General features: G+C 43.0%; 1 protein-coding gene across 3 annotated transcripts in view; it reads left to right on the top strand.

Moving 5' to 3' along the window:
- Positions 1 to 19844, top strand: part of ITPK1 (inositol-tetrakisphosphate 1-kinase) — a 150023-nt gene that overhangs the window by 64828 nt on the left and 65351 nt on the right. For all 3 annotated transcript variants that reach the window (XM_056347492.1, XM_056347489.1, XM_056347491.1), the window contains exon 4: positions 11048 to 11173. In XM_056347492.1, the coding sequence (XP_056203467.1) occupies positions 11048 to 11173 (126 nt within the window). The remainder of the gene's footprint in view (positions 1 to 11047; positions 11174 to 19844) is intronic.

Below are 19844 nucleotides of genomic sequence, written 5' to 3'. Positions count from 1 at the left end.
TGGGATTGTCAGACCTCCTCAGCACAGCAAAAGCAAAACTACTACTCTCTCTTGCTTAAAGGGAACTTTGCCTAAAATGTCCTGTACGTGTTGGGCAGGTGCTGTGTTGGAAGGTAGTTCACTTGGGTGGAAAAAGATGTCTGATGTGTGGTTGAGCCATGGAACACTTGCAAGGACTTTGGCAGACATGGTAGAAAGTAAAAAGCAGAGACATCTTCCAGTTGCTGAGAAATGAACTGTTGGCCATTGTGGTTGCCTTTGCTATGCCAGAATGTTTGCTGAAGCAGTGAGTCAGACCTGCTGTACTCCTGTTAGAGCTTTGCCTGTGTCGCAGCCACCTTCTGCTGCCTTCACTTTCTGCCTCTTTCTCCAATGCCTTCTAGCAGTGCAGCACCTGAGAGGGTGGTCCATGGTGGTTGTGTTCTCCACCAGTTACAAATGCCTTTAAATTCATCCTTGGAACAAACAGCTTCATCATTTTGTCTGACTGGGAGCAGTGGTTTCAAGCTGAAGTAGTACTTTGTAATTGAAAGCCAACTACATTCTCCCATACATACTTGTTGGAACAGGATGGAAGGGAATGCCACGATGTCTTCTGTCTTTTCACGTTGTCTCTTCTGATTTCTGCTCATGTTGTGTAGGGATACAATACAGATCAGCCTAAGCGTGGCCTTCTCTTTTTTAAAAAAGCAACCTTACTCATTTTTACTCATTTTTATTCCCCTCTTAGACTAAGTCTTCTAAAGGTTTTGTGTTTCTTCCCTGTCGTATTCCAGCGTACTTTTCCCTTCTCCTCCTCTATCCTTTGGAGTTGCAAAAACATTACTTAGCTACCCAGTGTCTGTGAGCAACACTGTAAGAATGTGTTCAGCTGAAGTGCTGTAAAAATGTGTTCAGCCGAAGGAGGATCTTTTGTTGAGAGAAAAATGTTTCAATTTTGTTCTGCTTTTCAGAAGGGATCCTAATTAGTGTAGTTAGGGGGCGAATAAAGAGCATAAAAACTTTCTACCCTGACAGCTATTGCTCTCTCCACGTGTATTTAAACTCCTTAGTATACAATAAAGACCACATAAATTCAGCGAAGTGATAAGTAGACTGGATTAAACGTACTTGGGGTGCTCTGCATCATCCAGAGTCTCTTGAGAAAGGGAAATACACCTAGAAATTCAGCTCTCCTGGGACTGGTAGCTAACAGAAGTGAAGAGGTTGCCGGCAGCCTGGCTGTGCCTCTGCTCACCAGCTGGGATCTTTGTTGAAGGGAAAATTACAGCAGAGACATTAGCGATCTCTTGGGAAGTGCAGCCCCGCATACAAGAGCACTGACTGCTCTTGATGTTTGACAGGTGCTGCTGAAGAATTATCCTTAAAGCTGAGCCTGAGCTGTGTGGTGTAAGTCCAGAGCTGAGCTTCCTTGGCCCTTAGGATAAAGGGTGGTAGCCAAGCTTTCTGGGGGATGTTGCTTATGGATCAGCTTTTCTACTTACCTAATCCCACAGCCAAAGGGAGGGAGGTTATGCAGTGCACGTTTATGTGGCTTTAAGAGAGACTTTCAGAAGAACACGTTTCATTCATCTTCATTTTCTCTGTATCCAGTAGTTAATAAAGAAAAAAAAAAAGTAATTGTAGTACTGTCAGTTCTTGATATTTTGAATGTTCATATGATGTTATAATTAAGCACTGAAAGTTTTGGAGAAATGGAGCCCTCTTGCCCTCTTCCCTTTGCTTACCCAGGCTGTACTGGCTGTAGTGCTGCAGTATTACTGTGTTCTGGATTAGCTGGAGTGTTCTCCATGGATGGCTTCTCCATTCCAGTCCTCCTTTAATGCCTGCTCTCCTACAGGATTGATTGAGTTGTCAGTTTAATAACTGGGCTACATCTGATCCAGTTTACTCAAAGAAACATTAAAAAAAAGTCTTCCTTGTGAAGTCTTTTTTAGATTTCTGGATCTCATTTGTCTGTTCCAAAGCTTTTAAGTTCAAGAAGTGAGCCAGAAATCTTGTGAGCCACTTAGTAATTGTCCCATACTTTCCACTACTCAGATTACCCTTTTAATCTGGTATACTTGAACACTGTCTTTCTGACAGTTGCACGAGGTAAAGCAAGGCAGTCTCAGCAGCAGGTTATGCCAACTGCTTTTTCTCCTGGGTTCTTGTTTTTCTGTAACTTGATTTGCTTCTTTGGAGCGTTAATCCTCCCATGTCACACATTCACTGTTCAATTTTCCTCTTCTGCTAATCTCTGGATTTGTTCTGCCCATCCTAATCCACAGGAGCCTTGGTAACCTCGGGCGACACCCTTGGCTAGAAGCTTTTTGGATTTGAGGAACATTGATTATTCCTCCTGCAATGCTGAAAATCAGCAATTGCCTTTCAGACCATCCCTGAACAAGACTGAGCTGCTTAACCACTTGCCTACCAAAATCTGCTTGCTGTAGTCCAGCCCTAATGAGACATGTGCTCTCATTTTGATACCATGCTCAGAAACAGCTGTGCCTACATCTTCACAAGTTCTGAAAAGAACTGTCTGCAACTGCTAAATTATTGTACAGGAGATAAGGAGATAAACCAAGCTGAGTTATTTAATTTCTAGAAATTTTTTTTTGCATTGGGCTGTAAGTCAAAAACAATACAGTAACAGAAGTTCCGGTCTTGGGTAAAAAAACTCTACTGAAAAGAAAATAATTTCTGTGAAGAGCTTTAGCTGTAGCCCAAAGATGGGATTTCTTGTTTTGCTTTTAAAGAAGTGAAAGGACAAAACTTGGTGCTAACAGGAGGGTAATGCTCAGTGGAGGTTTATATGCCATGGCAGAGGAGTGAGGAGCAGGGGCAGCAGGCGAGGTTTGAGTAGCTGAGGTGCAGGAGCTTACCCCGGCGATTCACGGTCTGTCACTGTTGCCGCACAGGCAACAGCAGTGCGGGCTCACTGTTCGCTTCTGTCGGAGGGTGCAGGGGAGGCTGTGGGGAGGGGATGCTTGCCGGGGTCCTGGGGGATTGTGTGGCTGCAGGACAAGGTTTGCATGTGCAAAGACTAGTCAGTTTAGGTGGTAGCTGGGGAAGTGATCCATAAATGGTGTCCATGTGTGTTAGTACATGTAGGGTAAAAAAAAACATCTATGCAGTTCCTTTTATCTCATTTTATCTAGAATACAGCTAGAAGTGAGAACTTCCCAGACATTTCGGAGATCATACCTAGCTTCCAGGGGAGCAGCAGCATGCGACTCCTGAAAATGTGCAGTGCGCTCACACGTACTTTCTGGCAGCTTGTGCCAAGCAGAATGCAAAGTAATCTGCTCTGGCACCAGTGCAAGAAAATGCAAAGAAACCATCTGTTAAGCCCAGAATGTTCTCTTCTGGTGTTAAAATAAAGGTATCTGAGAAAATGGGAACCCAGCAGGGCTTCATAGCTTATGTTGTCCTGCTCCTCACCTTTAGGCATGTCTCACTGCTTGGGATGTCACTAGCATGTGAGATTCTGAACGATGTGTTCTAGTGTGGGACTTGCTTTCCTTCTCCTTTGGTGGTTCTCTTAAACTAGGCTGGGCAGAACAACAAAAGATAACCCGCAGAGTTAGCATCGTGCAGTGGTAGAAAGGTGAGCTCTGTGGTTGGTCTTTTAATTTCCTTAGTTCAGAGAAGACTTAGCAAAAAGGTAAGGTATTTTCAAGCTATGTTTCCTTCCTGCTCGGGAAGGAGTTCCTCTCCGATGTGGTGGCTGTCACCGATGCTGCGATGCCCTCTCCTCTTGTCAGTGTGCGGGGAGACCAGAAGAGCTGAGAGGAGGGGGGGTTTTCCTCACCACAGCGGATTTCCGTTCCCAGATTGCTGCCACTGCTACAGGACGTGCAAGTTAATTCGGTGCTAGGGAGGGGGAGCGTGGAGAGAGAAAATAAGGCCTCTTGGTGAACTTGTTGCTCTTTCATTACAGCTTTTGATGGTCAAGTCCATGTTTGCCCTTTGCAGTGGGGCAGAGGTGGTGTTTCTGTTACCTGGGGGGCTTGTGTTCTCCCTCAGCATCCCTTGGTCACATTAGCAGCAGCAAGCGCTGAATACTTGCACTAGCTGTGCATGGCGACAGCCTGGATCACTTTCTTCCTTGGTCAGAGAGATGAGGAGGAACTCTCTTAAATATGTAAATGTTTAGTTTGAATATGTGAATGTTTTGGGAGCTATGGAGAGCCTGTGTATCGGTGAAAATACCAGGTAACATAATGTCTTTCCTCATGAGAAAATGTGTATGGATACATCCTGTCACCTTCCATGGGCTTTGGCTGGCAGGCAGGCATTTGTGTTGGTTTTGCGCTTGCATAGACCTGACCGTGGGGTTTGTGGGAGTGTAGTCCTGGTGGAGGGACAGGACTGGACTGCTCCTGCAGGATTTAATTTGGGAAAGGAGGACATGCTGGTCTTGTTTGGTCCTGTGGATTGCCCCTGGTTTGTCCAAAGAGCAGGCAGGCTTCTGCGCCGTTCTGTTCCGTTGCTTCCACACAAGTAGGTCTCACATGTATGGATGGACATGTGCAACTGTTTACCTGATTTCTTCCAGGACACTTCCCCATTTTCTTTCAAATAAAAGCACTTTCTCTCCTGTAATTAGACTATCCTGTGTATTTTTGTTTACTTTTTACAATAAAGTGAATCCGTGAACTGGACAACATGGATTTTTGCTGCGTTCCTTCCCTCTCCAGAGCACTTAAGATACATTTAAAGGCTTTCATCTCTGAGTTTTTTTTGGGGAGAGAACAGTGTCCACCGATTCATCAGCTGTCAAGGTTTAGTTTCTTGAAGACTTGGCTTTCCAACCCAGAGCTCATGGCTTTTTTTCATGATGACTTGCTCAGCATTGATGCACAGTGAAGGGAAACACTGGGGTTGGGGAAAGAAGGGGAGAATCTGAAAAGCTTTGTTTTACAAGCCTTTTGATATAAATGTTGTGAGGAAGGTAAAGGACAGAAAATAGCTCCAGGAGAGGAAAACGATGACTAAAAACCTAAAGGTCTATGTGCAGTGCAGTTTAAGAAGGTGAGTTAAGGTTGAAGTAAACCCCACGTGTTTTGGGGTCAGTGCAGCCATGACTGGGTATCTGGATAACAGGATACAGTAGATTTGTGTAGAAAATTCCACATACAGCCTCAGGAGTCAGGGAGCGGAGAGGTCGGTCAGGCTGGTGCTGTATGTCCAGTTCACAGGGAGGAGAATAGTTAAATTACTGCAAAGGGACTTTTGGACTGTGATTTCTGAAATGTGTAGCAGACCATTGACAGGTCCCTACCAGAAGACTGGACGGATTCTTTTTCTTTTCTGGTATTTTATTAAGCTTTCTAACACTTGAGATAATGTCTGATGATTTGGTGGTTACTGCGTAGTGAGACGGCTCAGAACAAACCTGTCATCTCAGATGATTTTGTCCTTATCTTCGTTTACCTCCTTCAGGTGAAATTTTGAGCTTTTTCCACCTGCAGCAAGACCGGCTGCTGTGGAGGGACATGCACCCCTATTCTTCTGTTGCTCCAAAGCAGTGCATCAAGTAAAAACTGAAATGTAGCAAGAACTTAGTGCAGCATCCTGGCGAGTGGAGTTTGTTAGTCTATTGGAGACTGTGAGGAAAATGCTTAAACAATAGATTATTTTTTTTTTTAATGAAAATATTTTCAAGAGAAAAGTGAGGATAAAAAGAAATGGGAATCTGTGTTATAAATTCCTTAGGGATATTGCTGTGGGCAGATCTGTCTTTAGTTCAGAGAACAGAACAGGTTGGTATTAAGACTTCATTTCATGTGTATGATAATCCGAAAACTATGTCTGAAGAAGAGCTTTTTTTTAAAAAAAAAAACAAACAAAAAACACAACACAAATCCTGCTCAGCCAGATTCTGAAATACAGTTGATTATAGCATGGACTGGAAACACTGAATAAAACAAAAATACAAAACTCTTTTTAATAATTTAGATAAATTATATTTCTTTTTGCTAAACGCAGCATTAGCAGTTGTTCGGGTTTTTTTCTGAGTGAACGAATCCAGGGTTTTTTTTCACTTGGACGTAGTTTTATTTTTAAACACTGCTTCCAGAAATGTGTGCGTGTGGGATTGCAGTTGGGACCAGTGGAGAGCTGTGGCACTCTGCCAGGCTCATGCTCTGTCCCTGCAATATAGATGGATTGCCAGTGTTCTGTACAAAAACAACCCCAGAACTTTAAACAAATTATGCTTAATGGAAATAAACTTTTTTTGCTCTCCTTTGTAATGATTTGGGTAATAGACAGTGCAGGCTGTGTGTTTCTGGAGGACAGAGGAATTGGGAAGGGGAGAGGAGGGCAGAGATGGAGCTCTGTATGCCTGTAACTTGCTCTCCAGTGGATGCTCTGGGAAGTCTGTAGGGGGGAACTATGATGTATCTAAGCGCAGAGCATTTTTTTTTAATTCCCAGATAGTATTTCTGTTAGAAGGTGAGCAGGCTAGCTACAGCCAGCTATGATAAAACCATTTATCTAGCAGTTGTTTTCTGCCATATATGGATTTGTAAGACCTGGAAAGGCATATCAAATCACAGAATCGTTTAGGTTGGAAAAGACCTTTAAGATTGTAGAGTCCAACCATTAACCTAGCACTGCCAAATCTGCCGCTAAACCACATGTGGTGACTCAAGCGTGGGCAACTTCTTCCAATGCTTGACAACCCTTTTGGTGAAGAATTTTTTCCTAATATCCAATCTAAACTTCTCTTGCTGCAACTTGGGGCCGTTTCCTCTTGACCTGTCACTTGTTATGTGGGAGAAGACACCAACACCCACCTCGCTGCAACCTCCTTGCAGGGAGCTGTAGAGAGCGATAAGGTCTCCCCTGAGTTTCCTTTTTCTCCAGGCTAAACAGCCCCAGTTCCCTCAGCTGCTCCTCATGGGACTTGTGCTCCAGACCCTTCACCAGCCTCACTGCCCTTCCCTGGACACGCTCCAGCACCTCAGGGTCTGTCCTGCAGTGAGGGGCCAAACCTGGACACAGGATTTGAGGTGCAGCCTCACCAGTGCTGGGTACAGGGGGACGATCACTGCCCTGGTCCTGCTGGCCACACTGTGTCTGATAGAAGCCAGGATGCTGTTGGCTGCCTTGGCCACCTGGGCACACTGCTGGCTCATGTTCATCTGGCTGTCTTCCAGCACCCCCCGGCCCTTTCCCACCAGCAGCTCTCCAGCCGCTCTGCCCCCAGCCTGTAGCGCTGTGTGGGGCTGGTGTGACCCAAGTGCAGGACCCGGCATGGAGCCCTGTGGAACCTCATACAACTGGCCTCGCCCCATGGGTCCAGCCTGTCCAGATCCCTCTGCAGAGCCGTCCTGCCCTCCAGCAGACCAACACTCCCCCTCCCTGGCAACTTGGTGTCATCTGCAAACTGACTGAGGGTGCACTTGATCCACTCACTCAGATTGTCAATAAAGATACTAACCAGCACTGTCCCCCATACTGGGCCCTGGGGAACACCGCTTGTGACTGATTGCCAGCTGGATATAACTCCATTTACTACCATTCCTTGGGCTCAGCTGTCCAGCCAGTTATTACAGCCAGCAAAGAGTACAGCTGTCCAAGCCGTGTATGTGTCTTGTACCTGGTGTTCTTTGTGTACAGCTTTAACACTGTCTTCCATGTCATTCACTTGAGCTTTGCTGGGTTTTGGTGGTAAGTGATAATGACATGAAAGCAACACCTGATTGTTCTGTTTTTTTGGTAGCTTTTTTTTTTTTTTAATATGAAAATGGGCAAGCAGGGTAGGCTATAGCCTGCCTCACAGAAGAAAAGACAATAGCCATATCTCTCTGTTTTTTCAGGCTGGTATCGATAAATCTTTCCTCTTGCTTCTGTTGCTATGGTGTTAGTTCTGTGCAAAAACAAACCTTTGGGTGATCATGTAAAATTCAAAGATCGTTTGGAGAGAGAGATGCTGAAAGAGAAGGGAAGTAGGAGGGCTCAAATTCCAGTTGATGACAAACAATGAATCAGTGTTTGTCTCAGTATAGGGCCATCAGAAATTTTGTACTCTGCTTTTACTGATTTCTGCTTGGGTCTGATACACGGTTTGAAAAGGTGGGGGTTTTTTGTCCTCAAAATTTTCTTTTCTTCTACGTTTTTTTCTTCTTAGTATACAAAAGGAAGGTGGATTGCTTCCAAATTCCACACAGCCCAGGAATATTTGCTTTCCGCAGCATGCCCCAGAACACAGAGAACTTATTCTTGTAAATGGCTTGATCCTCCAATCCGCAAAATACTGGATCAAATTTTGAAGGTTTGTGTAGTTGAAATGTACCTGCTGTCCTCATTGAGCCACTTGAAGTGATCATTGAACTTCCTACTGGAGGAGCTGCCTTACGTGCTGTCATTTCTAGCATAGCTTTCCTGGTGAAGGGGAAGCAGAGCACTGTGATGGGGGCCCCTCATTTTCAAAATATGCCGGTCGCTTTTAGCTGGCACAAGTGTTGTGAAGATGTTATCTTGCCTAAATGTCTTATGCTTCTGGAAAACACTGCTGAAAATGCCTGGATATGCCTTGAAGGCTTATTTCTATTCTTGGGTCAAGGCTGAAAGGGAGGACTGTTTTCTTGATTTCTGAATGTTTCTGTGCAGATTGAGCTGCAAGTGCAGGGAGAATGTAGAGGGGTAACCAATCTCAAATACTTATTTGGTTCTCACTATTTTTCGAGCTGGAAGTCCTGAAAATGGATTAATTCACATTTTTGTCTCTTGGCAACTGGGAACTTTGTGACCTAGTTAAACAGACACTTTGTTTTGCTGTTTCCTTCCAGATGTGATAGGCAGATGAAGAAACCACAGGAAAAGCAGTGTGGTCATCTGAGATTTCTTTTAAGGATAGTAAATGATTTTTCTGGAACTTGGTTGCAAAAGTAGATCATCTCCTTCCATGTCCTTAGCCAATCTGCAGTTCACTTCCTTTTGCCTTAATTTTGCAGATGCTTGTGCTTGCCCTTAGCCTTTGTGCTGCACTACTTGTGACAGTAAAAATGCAAGTGCCAGGACAGCCAGACCTGTGGATTGCCTCATCCAGATGCAGCTTACTCATCACTGAACATCCACATCAAGTCTGTCTTGTCTTTACCATTGCATAATCTTTGCATATAGAGTCTGCTGCCCTGTGAACAGTGCCTCTGTTGGTCTTCTTGGAAGACAGCTGCACAATGTTTTCCAGTTGAATTAAAATCTATGTAATTACTTCAAATACAGTACTAGAGCCTCAACCTGTAACTGTTAGTAGGAGCATATAGTAATGGGTAAGCAAAGGTGTTTCTGTTGCAGAGAATTTTCAGTCTTTGTTTGCTTTTGCGCCATGGGTAACTTAAGTTATTCTGCTCAAGTAAGCCTAGCCCAGATAAAAGAGTGCTTACAAAAGAAAAGCAGTTCGGCTATGTGGATCAATTAGATTAGCAATTGCAAGTTATTAGAAGGCTGCTGTATCTCTGCTGTTGTAGTTTTATTGGTGCTTGAACTCCAGCCATCCTTCCTTATTGTTACCTTCACAGGCACTCCTTAATTCAAAGCAGGGCCATTTCTGTAAGGTGGGAAATTTTATTAGGACAAAACTCAAGCTCGTGAGACGGTGAAGACCAAGCTTCTGTTGAAACAGAGCATCAGCAGCCTCTTGTGCCCAGCCTTCCTCTCCCTCCTGTGCCCCCTACCCCCTTCTCTGTCAGAGTTGAATAAAAAGGATAGCAGCAATTGAAAAGAGCATGCATGTAACTGTAAAATCAGGTGCTAACTTCAGTTTAGTGAGCACACATCTGTTTTACATTTCAAAGATGTTCATGTTTTGAAGTTTGCAAGGTTCAGTTGCCACTGATGCGGAAGGTCTCACAATTTGTTGAAGAGCAGTGCTTGATAATGTGGCAGCTTTCGTGCTGTAGGAAGCCTGGTGTGTTGGCTAGGACATGAACCAGTTCTGGTACTTAGACTGTACAGATTTTCAAATCTGGTAAGTAGCTTCATGGGGTCGTGGTTTGGTAGGGACCTTAGGGGTCCGTAATACATCATCTTGATCAAAACAGATCCAGCATTAAATTCAGACTAAGTTGCTTAGGGCTTTGTCCAGTCATGTCTTGAAAACCTTGAAGGATAGAAATTCTGCAGCCTCTGTGGGACTCTGCTGCAACCAGACTGTCCTCACCGTGGATTTTTTTTATCCTGCTTTAGTTAGAATCTCTACAGTTTTGAGTTATGTCCTGATAAATCTAAGCCCTCACAATGATATTGGCCACTTCTTTTAGTACCCTTGCATACAGCCCATCAGGTCCAGTACCTTTTTTGCATTAAGATTTCCTCAAGAGATCCCTAACTTAATCCTTTTCCAGTACAGGTGGTTCCTCTGTTCCTTGAACCCTTTCTTGGTACCAAGGACCAAGCCCTGTGACACATCACCACCACTTTTGTGCCTTCCCATGCTGTCTGGAGCAGAGTTTCTGCACACCCCACCCCAAACCTTAGTCCCCTATCCAGCTAACTGCCAAAGTCTGCTAGTGGGAGTGTTCTGGGAGCCGTGTTCCTCCTTATCAGCTTAATAGCTGTCTCTGCAACAGATGAATTCGCGAAGATCCTGAGTCACTTGCTTTTGTGTTACCTGTATTACTGTCCTGGGTGCTGTTTTGTGCAATCCCAGAGGGCGAAGGGCACAGCTGACATTCCTTTTATTAGTTGTGATAATCTTTGTTGGCCTATTCCTTCTGCATGTATGTCTTAAGTACCAAGAAAGAGAGCTGAAGAGGGAGATGTTGTCTCACGGTGAAGCCCAGGGAAGTGTTTGGATGAAGGATGCTTGCCATTGATTTCGCTGCTTTTTTATGGAATTAGATGTACACTGCTGAGGAATAAATGTCTGAGTAATTTATTCTGACATTTAGTGAAATGTAAATTCTCAAGGATTTGGGTAACATAGCAAAATAAAGGCAGCATGTAAAGTAAATGCCTTTTGTGTGGCAGCAACACCTTGGGTGGTGGCAAGGACAAGAGCCTCAGATCTTCCATGTATTAATAAAAGGTTTCTCTCTGGTTTCTTCAGCTTGACCTCACCAAACCCATTGAAGATCAGGGCCCTTTGGATGTGATCATACATAAACTGACAGATGTCATCCTTGAAGCAGACCAGAATGACAGCCAGTCACTGGAGTTGGTTCACAGGTTCCAGGTAAGTGGTTCTTTCATAGTCCTCCGGCATTTCAAGCAGGAGGATGATCTTGGTGCAGCAGATTCAGTCTGTTTGCTGTGCAGTTGGCATAGTTTGAAAAGAGCTCCCTGGCATACTGCTGCCCTGCTACTGATAGCCCAGCAAAAATAGTTTTCTTAGTCTGAAATAAGCTTGCACCTTTGTATAGGTTTTATGTTGTATTGGTAAGGTTAGTAAGAACTGGTTTCCCACCAGATGTTGTCCTGATGTCAGTCCAAGTGCATGAGTGCTATTCACAAAGCGGAACAGGTGTTTGCAGAGTCCTTTACGTGCATCTCTCCATAACAGAAGCCACTAAATGAATTTGGGCCAGTTCTGTCTAGTCTTCCCAGATCCTGGAACGCTTATTTCTGTAACATCAAGGTTACTGTGAGCGATTCTGTCCTCTAGTGCTGAGAATCCTGTTCTGTTAATTATTTTTTTTCCCCTCAAGTTTACATTGAAGGTCAGAAATACACAGGGCATAGTGGTACAGAGAACTCTTTTCCCAGAGAATTCTTTGCAGTAGTTTGAATGCCAATGAAAATGATAAAACAACACTTCTATCATTTTAAAAGGTGTTGCTTCTGGTGGGTAACTGATCAAAGCTATATTCTTTTCTTCTTCAAAGAGAAGCAACATTAAAAAAAGATACCAGAATGTTATGGAATGTCCTTATGTCAGATGGAAAACCGACTCAGACAAATTCTGCAATTTTGACAATTTTGCTTTCTTGGGAAATGATGTTCTCTTTGCTCTGCTTAATGTCCTACAACTTGTAATCCAGAAAATATTTTACTTAACAGAGTCAATATTCTCTTTGCTCTAGTTACAAAGCTTTTTTTCTTCTTCCTGCCTGTGTATTACTGAAACACACAGAGGAGACAAAAAGGTTTGACTTGTGGGTCTGGCCCTCTGGCACCATTTCTCTGAACAGTAGATGACTGTTCGTCACTAAGTAGTGCAGGCATCTGCTTTCTACAGCACTGGAAAATTGTAAATACCTCTCTCCACAGTAATGCGTGCTCCATATATGTTCTTCCAGAGCTCAGGCAGTAGGACCATGTGGAAGTGAGGATAAGATTGAGACAGTCAGATGGAGAAGAAATAGTTCCTTGTCTCCTTACTTGCTGAACAAGTTCTACTGTATTTACTAATCTAACAGTATGAACTATTTATGACGGATATAAATCTGTGAAAAGCACCCTGTGGATACAGAGCTTTGTCTTATACTAGTGTCTTTTGTGCAGTGATGCACAGTGTGATGGTGGTGAATTCTGCTCATTCTTTGAGAACTCCTCTAAATTTTCATCTTCATTTCACGCCTCTGTTGATGTTGGTTTTAGTCTGGTTTTGAACGTTCTGCCTAATTCCAGTTTAGCATTGCTGTGTTCACAACAGCAAGCTTCAGCCAAGCATACTCTAGAAAGGCTGTTGCAGGGCTACACTAAGAAACTTGTTTAATTCTTGCAAAATGCTTAGGTCCAGCTGGCTGGTGCCTTCAAGGCCTTCATTTTTAGGAATATTAAATTTAACCACAAAAGAAAATAATAAAAAAGCCAAGAATGTTAGAGGAGAACTTAATGTTCTTTCTTCTCTCCCTGTCATTAGTTCTTGGTTGTACGGTAAACACCATATTATCTAATATATCTATTCTTTTTGAGGATGCCATCTTCCTGCAAATAAGTGCAATGTAATGCCTCAAGAATTAGAAGGGGACCCTGGAATGTGAGTGCAGTCTCATGCTTTTCCATAGTTTCGGTATGTGATACGGACCATCCTGTTTGCATCTCTATGTTTTTGTTTTGCAAGCTGTAAATTAAAGGGAACGGTATTAACTGCCTTTTGAGATTAATATGAGAAGCCCTTTAGGTCAGCTCAGAATGGTTGTCATAAGGGTTTGTTTGTTTCTGTGTGGAGCTCTGGTATGAAATTGTAGTAGCTATGATGACATCAGATTAACAGAGCAAGTTACAAGTCACACTGATGTCTGATGATCTGTCTTTACAGATAGTGTTCTTTAGCATAGCCCAGTGGGTGAACTTGTCCACAATCATGTAGTTGAACTAGGATGTAGGTTTCCATCTACTGGACTACATGTATTTCTGACTGTGGGTATGGAATCATAATCTCTCAGTATCTTCAAAGCTCATGGATTAAAAAAGATCCTCTTCCAGTGCCTTCCAAACTGGCAGAGGATCTTTTTCTAGTGAGTGGGATAGAGGGCAGGGACCCCTGTGAGCAGGCTGCTGAATGATACCCTCTCCCCAGTAAAGCAAGGCCTTGAGCTTCTGGTTCTGCACATGTGACTGAGCTGTGCTACATCACTGGCACACAGGAAACTGTCCTTGTAGTAAAACATGTACCCAGGAACCAGCGGAGTAGTGGAGAGGCCAGTCAGCATTGAGCTGCATGCCGAAGTATGTTTAAAGGGTATACTCAGGTAATTCTTTATATGGGGCAGAAACTGGCAGGAAGTTACTGCCTGTCTCCATCTGTCCTATATTATTTCTAAGATACTGAAGACTATTAGAAATGAAGAGAAATATTCCCTAGAAAAAATAAATGGTAAGACTCCATCTGTATAAAGTGAGTGGGGGGTGGTTTGGTTTGTGGGGTTTTTTTAAACTAAAATCAATGAGCAACTTCAAAAATGTGAAGTGACCACCTTGCAAGAGAGCTACTTAGTGTGTGTGATGTTGCATAAGCACTGTGGTATTTCTGGCACCTGCACACAAGTGGAAATAGTGTGGTTCCTTTACTGTGCATTTAATTGACCAAAAAAGTTATAATGATCTTAACCAGACCAAACAGTGCAAAATTCATCATGCTAATTTTCCTGCTATTGAATATAAACATAACAGCAAGATCATACCTGGCACTGTTGGCTCCGTAAAGTAGTCTTCCAGGAAGCAGGGGCAAGGGATCCTTGACCGCAGGAGGAGGAATGATATGCCAGGCTATATTTATGACCTTTGTAAGAATAACTTTTTTTTCAGAGCTGTATTGTAGAGGCCTTGACCATCTCATCTGCAAGTGCTGAGGAGGAAACTGGTTTCACATTTACATGAGTCTGTGTGCCTGCTCTCTGGAGTCTCTGATGAACTGTTGCACGGTCTGGTGGGAGAATGGTCATAGACTAGGAAGTCTCTTAGCATGCCCTTTTAGTCTTGCTGTTTAATGACTGTTCTCAACTGCTTTGTAAATTGCCATTACAGGAGACTCTGAAAACAGCAAGGAAGAATTGCCTGTAGCCAGTGGGCTTTTTAGCTGCAGAAGACCTTTAGGTCTGAACTTTCTGAGGTCTTCGTGCTAGCTGGATGTGGTCTGGGCTGCAGTTTCTCAGGAGAGCATTGGTGGGTGGAAGCTGCTCTCACTGCGTTGAAGATCAGTGATGAATGCCTAGTGATCTCATCCAAAGCCCAAATGAAGACTGCATGCAGCACCTAGTGTAATGCGTGAAGTGCAAAGTAGAGAAATCTTTCAATTTCCTTCATAGGACACTTGGATCCTTACTTTGGGGATGATGATTATTTGTAGAGATGATGAAGTCTCCCTACCCACTGTAACACTTGGCTGAACTGACTGAACATAGTTTATTTGTTGCCTGGCAAAAAAAAAAAAAAAATTGTTACAGTCCTTGGTGGTTCCTTCTTGACCATTGGAACATGAAGAGAAGTCAGGTGGGAAGAGGCGTAGTCCCCAAGGGTCCCTTTCACTTGCTGGTGCTCCAGTTCCTGTCATCTTGGTGGGAAAAAGAACCTAACTATGCCAGTTCGTGCCTTCTAGACAAAGTTTATGACTTTGAGTATGTTTTAGTTTCTGTAAGACATTGACTGGGAGATCTTTGTTATGTTCTGATCAGAGCAAAGTACTGTCTGGTCAGCTGCTAGTCGTAGCTGTACAGGGGCTTGAGTAGCTTCATTCATTGCAGCTTCACACTAGTCTGTTCCATTCAAAATGATGGCCTCAGTGATGGAAAATCAGTGAGGTTATTAATTTGTCTTTCAGAGCTTTTTCTGAACAGCTTCTTTTTGTATTAGCTTTCTTTAAAAAAGATAATCAGAAACAGGTTTTATTCCTAGGCTTCTGCTATCAGGTAGATGAAAATTTAAGGTGTCATGTCCCGCTGCCCCCAAACTATTGACTCTCCCACTCTGAAGTTGTCCAGGAAAGGCTCTTCTATTCTTGATTCAGAAGCTTTCTTAGAAGGACTTGAGACTGAGAAGAAAGAAAACTAGGGAGATACTTTGGAAGGGAAGGAGTTAGGGCATTGTTCTTGCTGCATTGCTTGCTTTCTTCAGAAGTCTCAGCTGTGAGAAGGTGATTTGGGTACATACTCAGGGAGGTTATGCCAGTAGATTTTTAATGCTGCTTTTTTACTAAAGATACTAGTCCATTCTGTTTCTGGTTTTCAACTTCGTACTTGCAGAATACTTACACATTTCAAATTTCTTTTTGCATGCTCTGCTGAGAAAAGGCAAGTGAAAAATTAAAGGAACCATCAACTCTTAGTAATTTTTTTTTTCTTATTGGGGGTACAGGGTGAGACACAAAGTTGAAATAGTCTGTTTGCACCTGAATTCACAGACCAGTACCTGTGTTTTTCCCATTTGAAAAATAACTGGTTTACATTTATTGGAAGAGCCTCATAAGGAGGCAAAGTTAACTAAAAATTTGGCATTCAAGTGCTAACTGGTATGACAGCTTCCTGTGGGTAGATATTTGCAAGATGAAGCAGTGGTGGACCTCTAAAGGCAAACCAAGGAAGCTGAATACTTAGAAAGTTGCTTTGAGATGTACAGTGAATAGAAATTTAAAACAGAGGAGATTTGTCCCCACTTCCCTTTGCTATACGCCTCATCCCTCCCAGCCACTGCAGGAACCTCCTTTAAATTTAGAGAAAAACAATTTTGAGATGAGTTCAAGATCCAACTTGCCTACACCTTCCCTTTTGGAAGGAGGTGTCCATAGAAAGAGACCAGCAGAGCCCAAGACAGAAAAAAGGAACTTGTAAGTCTGAATCTGATGCAAACTCTTTAGACAAACTTGTGTCTGTCTTTACATATGTTTCCCCTTGTTGCAGTCTGTTGTTACAAGCAGTCAGCTTCATGTTTCTGTACATGTAAAAACACAAATCCAAACGCTGTTATTGTTTCATTTGCTTTTTTTTTTTTCTTAATCTGGAACTTTTGTTTAGTATTAAACGAAAGATTATAGATGTTTTATTACTTAGTAATTAAATGAATTCAATGAGTCAGTGAATCTCTGTGATTGTCTAATGACCTAATATTTGCAGTAGATACTATTATCAACATTCTGTTAAAATACATTAAATAAATAAATAAATCATGAGCTACCTTTTTGGATAAAAGCACAAAAACCGCTATTCTCATCTATACATGGGCTTCTCAGGAAAAGTTTTTTTAAAAAAAATCTCTGGGTTATATCCAGAGGTATTTAATAGGGAACATGAAATATTCAGTCTCTCTTTGATTTCAAGTTACATTGCTGGCCTTCTGCCAGTAAAAGGGCTGGTACAGAGCAGGACTGAACGCCAAGCCTGGAATACAAACAAAGGAGGATCTGCTAAAAGTCTTTGTTCTTTCTTGTTTGCTTTTATTATGTCAAAGATTGTAAAGAGGAAAAGATAGACCTTGTCTGGGTCAAGCTGAACTGCAGCCCAAGGACAGAGCCCTTTCAAAATATCGTTGGGAAGCCTAAATATCCTCCAGACTGTTGCCTGCATTTTTGAGTCTGCTGTTGGATACTAGTCTCTGGTAAATCCACCAAAGGAGAGCGCAGAGTTGTTTTGTTGGACTGACCAGAGAAGATTTGAATGTTCAAAGTTGAAAGACAGTGCTGTACTGAAAACTATCTCTTGGCTTCATTGTTTCTCTTTTCCTTCTGTAGCTGCTCCATTTTTGAGTTCATGTGTGTAATAGCTCATCTGCTATCCAAATTCTTAGACATAAACCTTTCATGTTTATCCAGATCTGTATTTCTGGTAGCGGAGCCATTCTGTGCCATGGGAAAAGGGCTGCTACTTAGGCTACATCAGCATTAACATCAATCTGTTAAGTGATCTTCACATTTATATATTCAATAAAACGTGATGCCTGAGTGTGCAGCAGTTGCTAGTAAAGAACCAAAGCTTATGAAAGGTTTCTCATTGGCTACCATAATTGTTCCTGTGAAGCGAACAAAATTGATTTCTTCTTATTGTAATTTCCTCTTGTGGGGAATTGGTGTTACGGTTTGGATTCTTAAATTCTTTACTTCTTTTAAGTAGCTTTCTGTGCATAGATATTGGAACTCTTTCTTTTGCGTATGCTGGTGATGTATGGATGTGAGGTGTGGGAGACCGGTAAAGTGTTGGTAGCATACGTGCCCAAGGGGAGGCTGTGTGATTTGCTTTGGGGGGATCCTAGTGCAACTTGATGGTTCTGGATCTGAGTGCAGAGTCAATGCTTTTGTGATGGAAATCAAAGCAATGCACAATACATGAGAAGAGATGCAGAGCTGTAAGAGTTATAATTCCTGTGCCCTCTGGCTGGCCAAGTACCTAAGCCTGTAAATGGAGAAGAGCTCTTGTGTGTGTGTGAAGGGGCTGTTGCCTTATGCTCAAGTGCAGTTCTTCACCTTACAGTAATTTGCTAAAGTCCTCCAGACTCTAAATGGCTTCTGGAAAACAGCACCCATGTCCTTCATCTTCATCAGTTCTTTCAGGTTTGCCTTAGAGAGCTTTTTGAAGGTTTCTTAAGGCAACAGGATGAGAAATCAGTCACTGGAAAGTCAGCTAAGATGTTGACTTCTGTTGACATGTTGCCTGGTGGAGAATGGCCTTGGGATCATGCCTTCATTCCTGTTAAACTTTGTTATGCTGTGTCAAGCTTACTGCTTGAATGATCTTTTAATACGATTTAGAGCTATTATCATTATAAAGGACTGTGAAGTTCCTTAGAGAAAGCATAGAAAAGCAAGGCTCCCTCTGGAAGTATTTAATGTGAGCCAAGATAACGAGTAAAACCCACCTAACCCAAGGATGTGAGGATAGTCCTCAGCGCTGAGGTGAGCATTAAGGAATATTTGGGAAAGGTGCACAAGGAGCTAGGAGAGGGAAAAATCATTCCCTCCTTGGAGGGGAGTGAAGGGGATGGAGGCCACAGGCAGGTTGAATGTATGCGTGAGGCGAAGGATTAGTATGTTCAGAGTAGGGGCTGGGCCAGGGCGGAAGTATGGAAAGCTTGATTTCTAGGTGAAACCAGAGACTGGTTGAGGCAGAAGGGTGGTCAGCACAGTGTGAAAGGAAGAGCTAGTACATCCATTAGAAACGCTGCAGGACCTTTGCTGTCAGATCTTTGCTGAGGTCACATTTTGGAGCTGTGGCTTGTTCAGTCGTTACCGTGCATGCTTACCTGCTGCCCCACCAGGCTGTCTGCAGCTCATCCTCTCAGCGTGCTCACGAACATGCACACTGTGGTAGCTCCCTATCTTTTGAGCTGAGGCACAGAGGGGCTAAAAGAGCTGTCTTGTTTTGCTTTAGATATGTTGAGATACTCAACGCAGTTTCATGATCAGCAAGTTTAAGCTAGTGCCATCATCACTGGATAATCCTAACTCCACAAGGTGTCCTTTAGCTGCTGCGTAAAAGGGCACGTATGCATAAACGTAGGAGTTTAAGATGCATTAGGTAACAAGTTTCTGTGTCTCTCAAAAAAAAAAAAAGTAAAATCTCTTCTGTACTTCAAAGCTGACTGCTCTGCTTGAGACTCTGGAAGTACTGGGGGGAGGGGACTCAGGAAAACTGTTCTCTGTATGTTCTGGGTATTAATGACTTGAAGCGAACTCGACTTCTGTGCCAGTGAGCCAGAGAGGCTTTTTATCCAGCCTGCACTGCAAGAGTACAACAGCAGGGTCTCACAGTTTTGATGACTGACTGTGCAAAAGGCTCTGTCCCTTATTTTCCCCAAGTGGTAGCAAGGGTGAGCATGTCTTTGGGGAACTGACTCTTCTGTGTTCTGTGAGGATGATTAAATACATCAGGTACATGTATTACCACTGAAGGGTGCCTCATGCCGTGTCAAGGAAAGCTATTTGTGTGCTGTGGGTGATGCAGTGGGTTCATTAAACCCCAGTGCTGGATCCTCTTTGCCTCAAAAGAATAATCCCTTTTCTGCAAGCCATCAGTTCAGACTATGTAGTCAGAAGAAAGCAACAGTTAGCCAGTGCTAGGATTAGCACGAGGAAGTCTGCATTTCCAGTCAGTCTAGAGCAAAATCACTTGTTGGGAACAGATGATGTCGTTCTTTTCTCTTCAGCTCAGTATCTAGCAAAGCGTGTCTCCTCAGGCCACCTCATACTCCTCTGAAGTATCTTTTGTAGTATGTTTTGTTCTCTGAAGTAACCAACTTAAGGGAAGTAGGACCTGATGGAAGTCCATGACTTGCAGGAGCATTTACTATGCATTTGCATGAATGGATTTAAAGAAATGAGTGGAAGCATAAAGATGGCTTTGGGAAGTTGTGTAAAACGAAGGCAGATGCTAGCTTTGGAGATATTTGATTTTGGATAGGGTAAGATGGATGCTTGTTTCTCCCATTGACTTTATGGGGCCAGGTTGGGTCAATGATGAAGGAACTCAGCATCTGTT

Source organism: Falco biarmicus, chromosome 7, assembly GCF_023638135.1.
Source record: "Falco biarmicus isolate bFalBia1 chromosome 7, bFalBia1.pri, whole genome shotgun sequence".
Lineage (NCBI taxonomy): Eukaryota > Metazoa > Chordata > Aves > Falconiformes > Falconidae > Falco > Falco biarmicus.
Note: the sequence above shows the minus strand (reverse complement) of the source record. Positions and strands in the feature narration are given on the sequence as shown.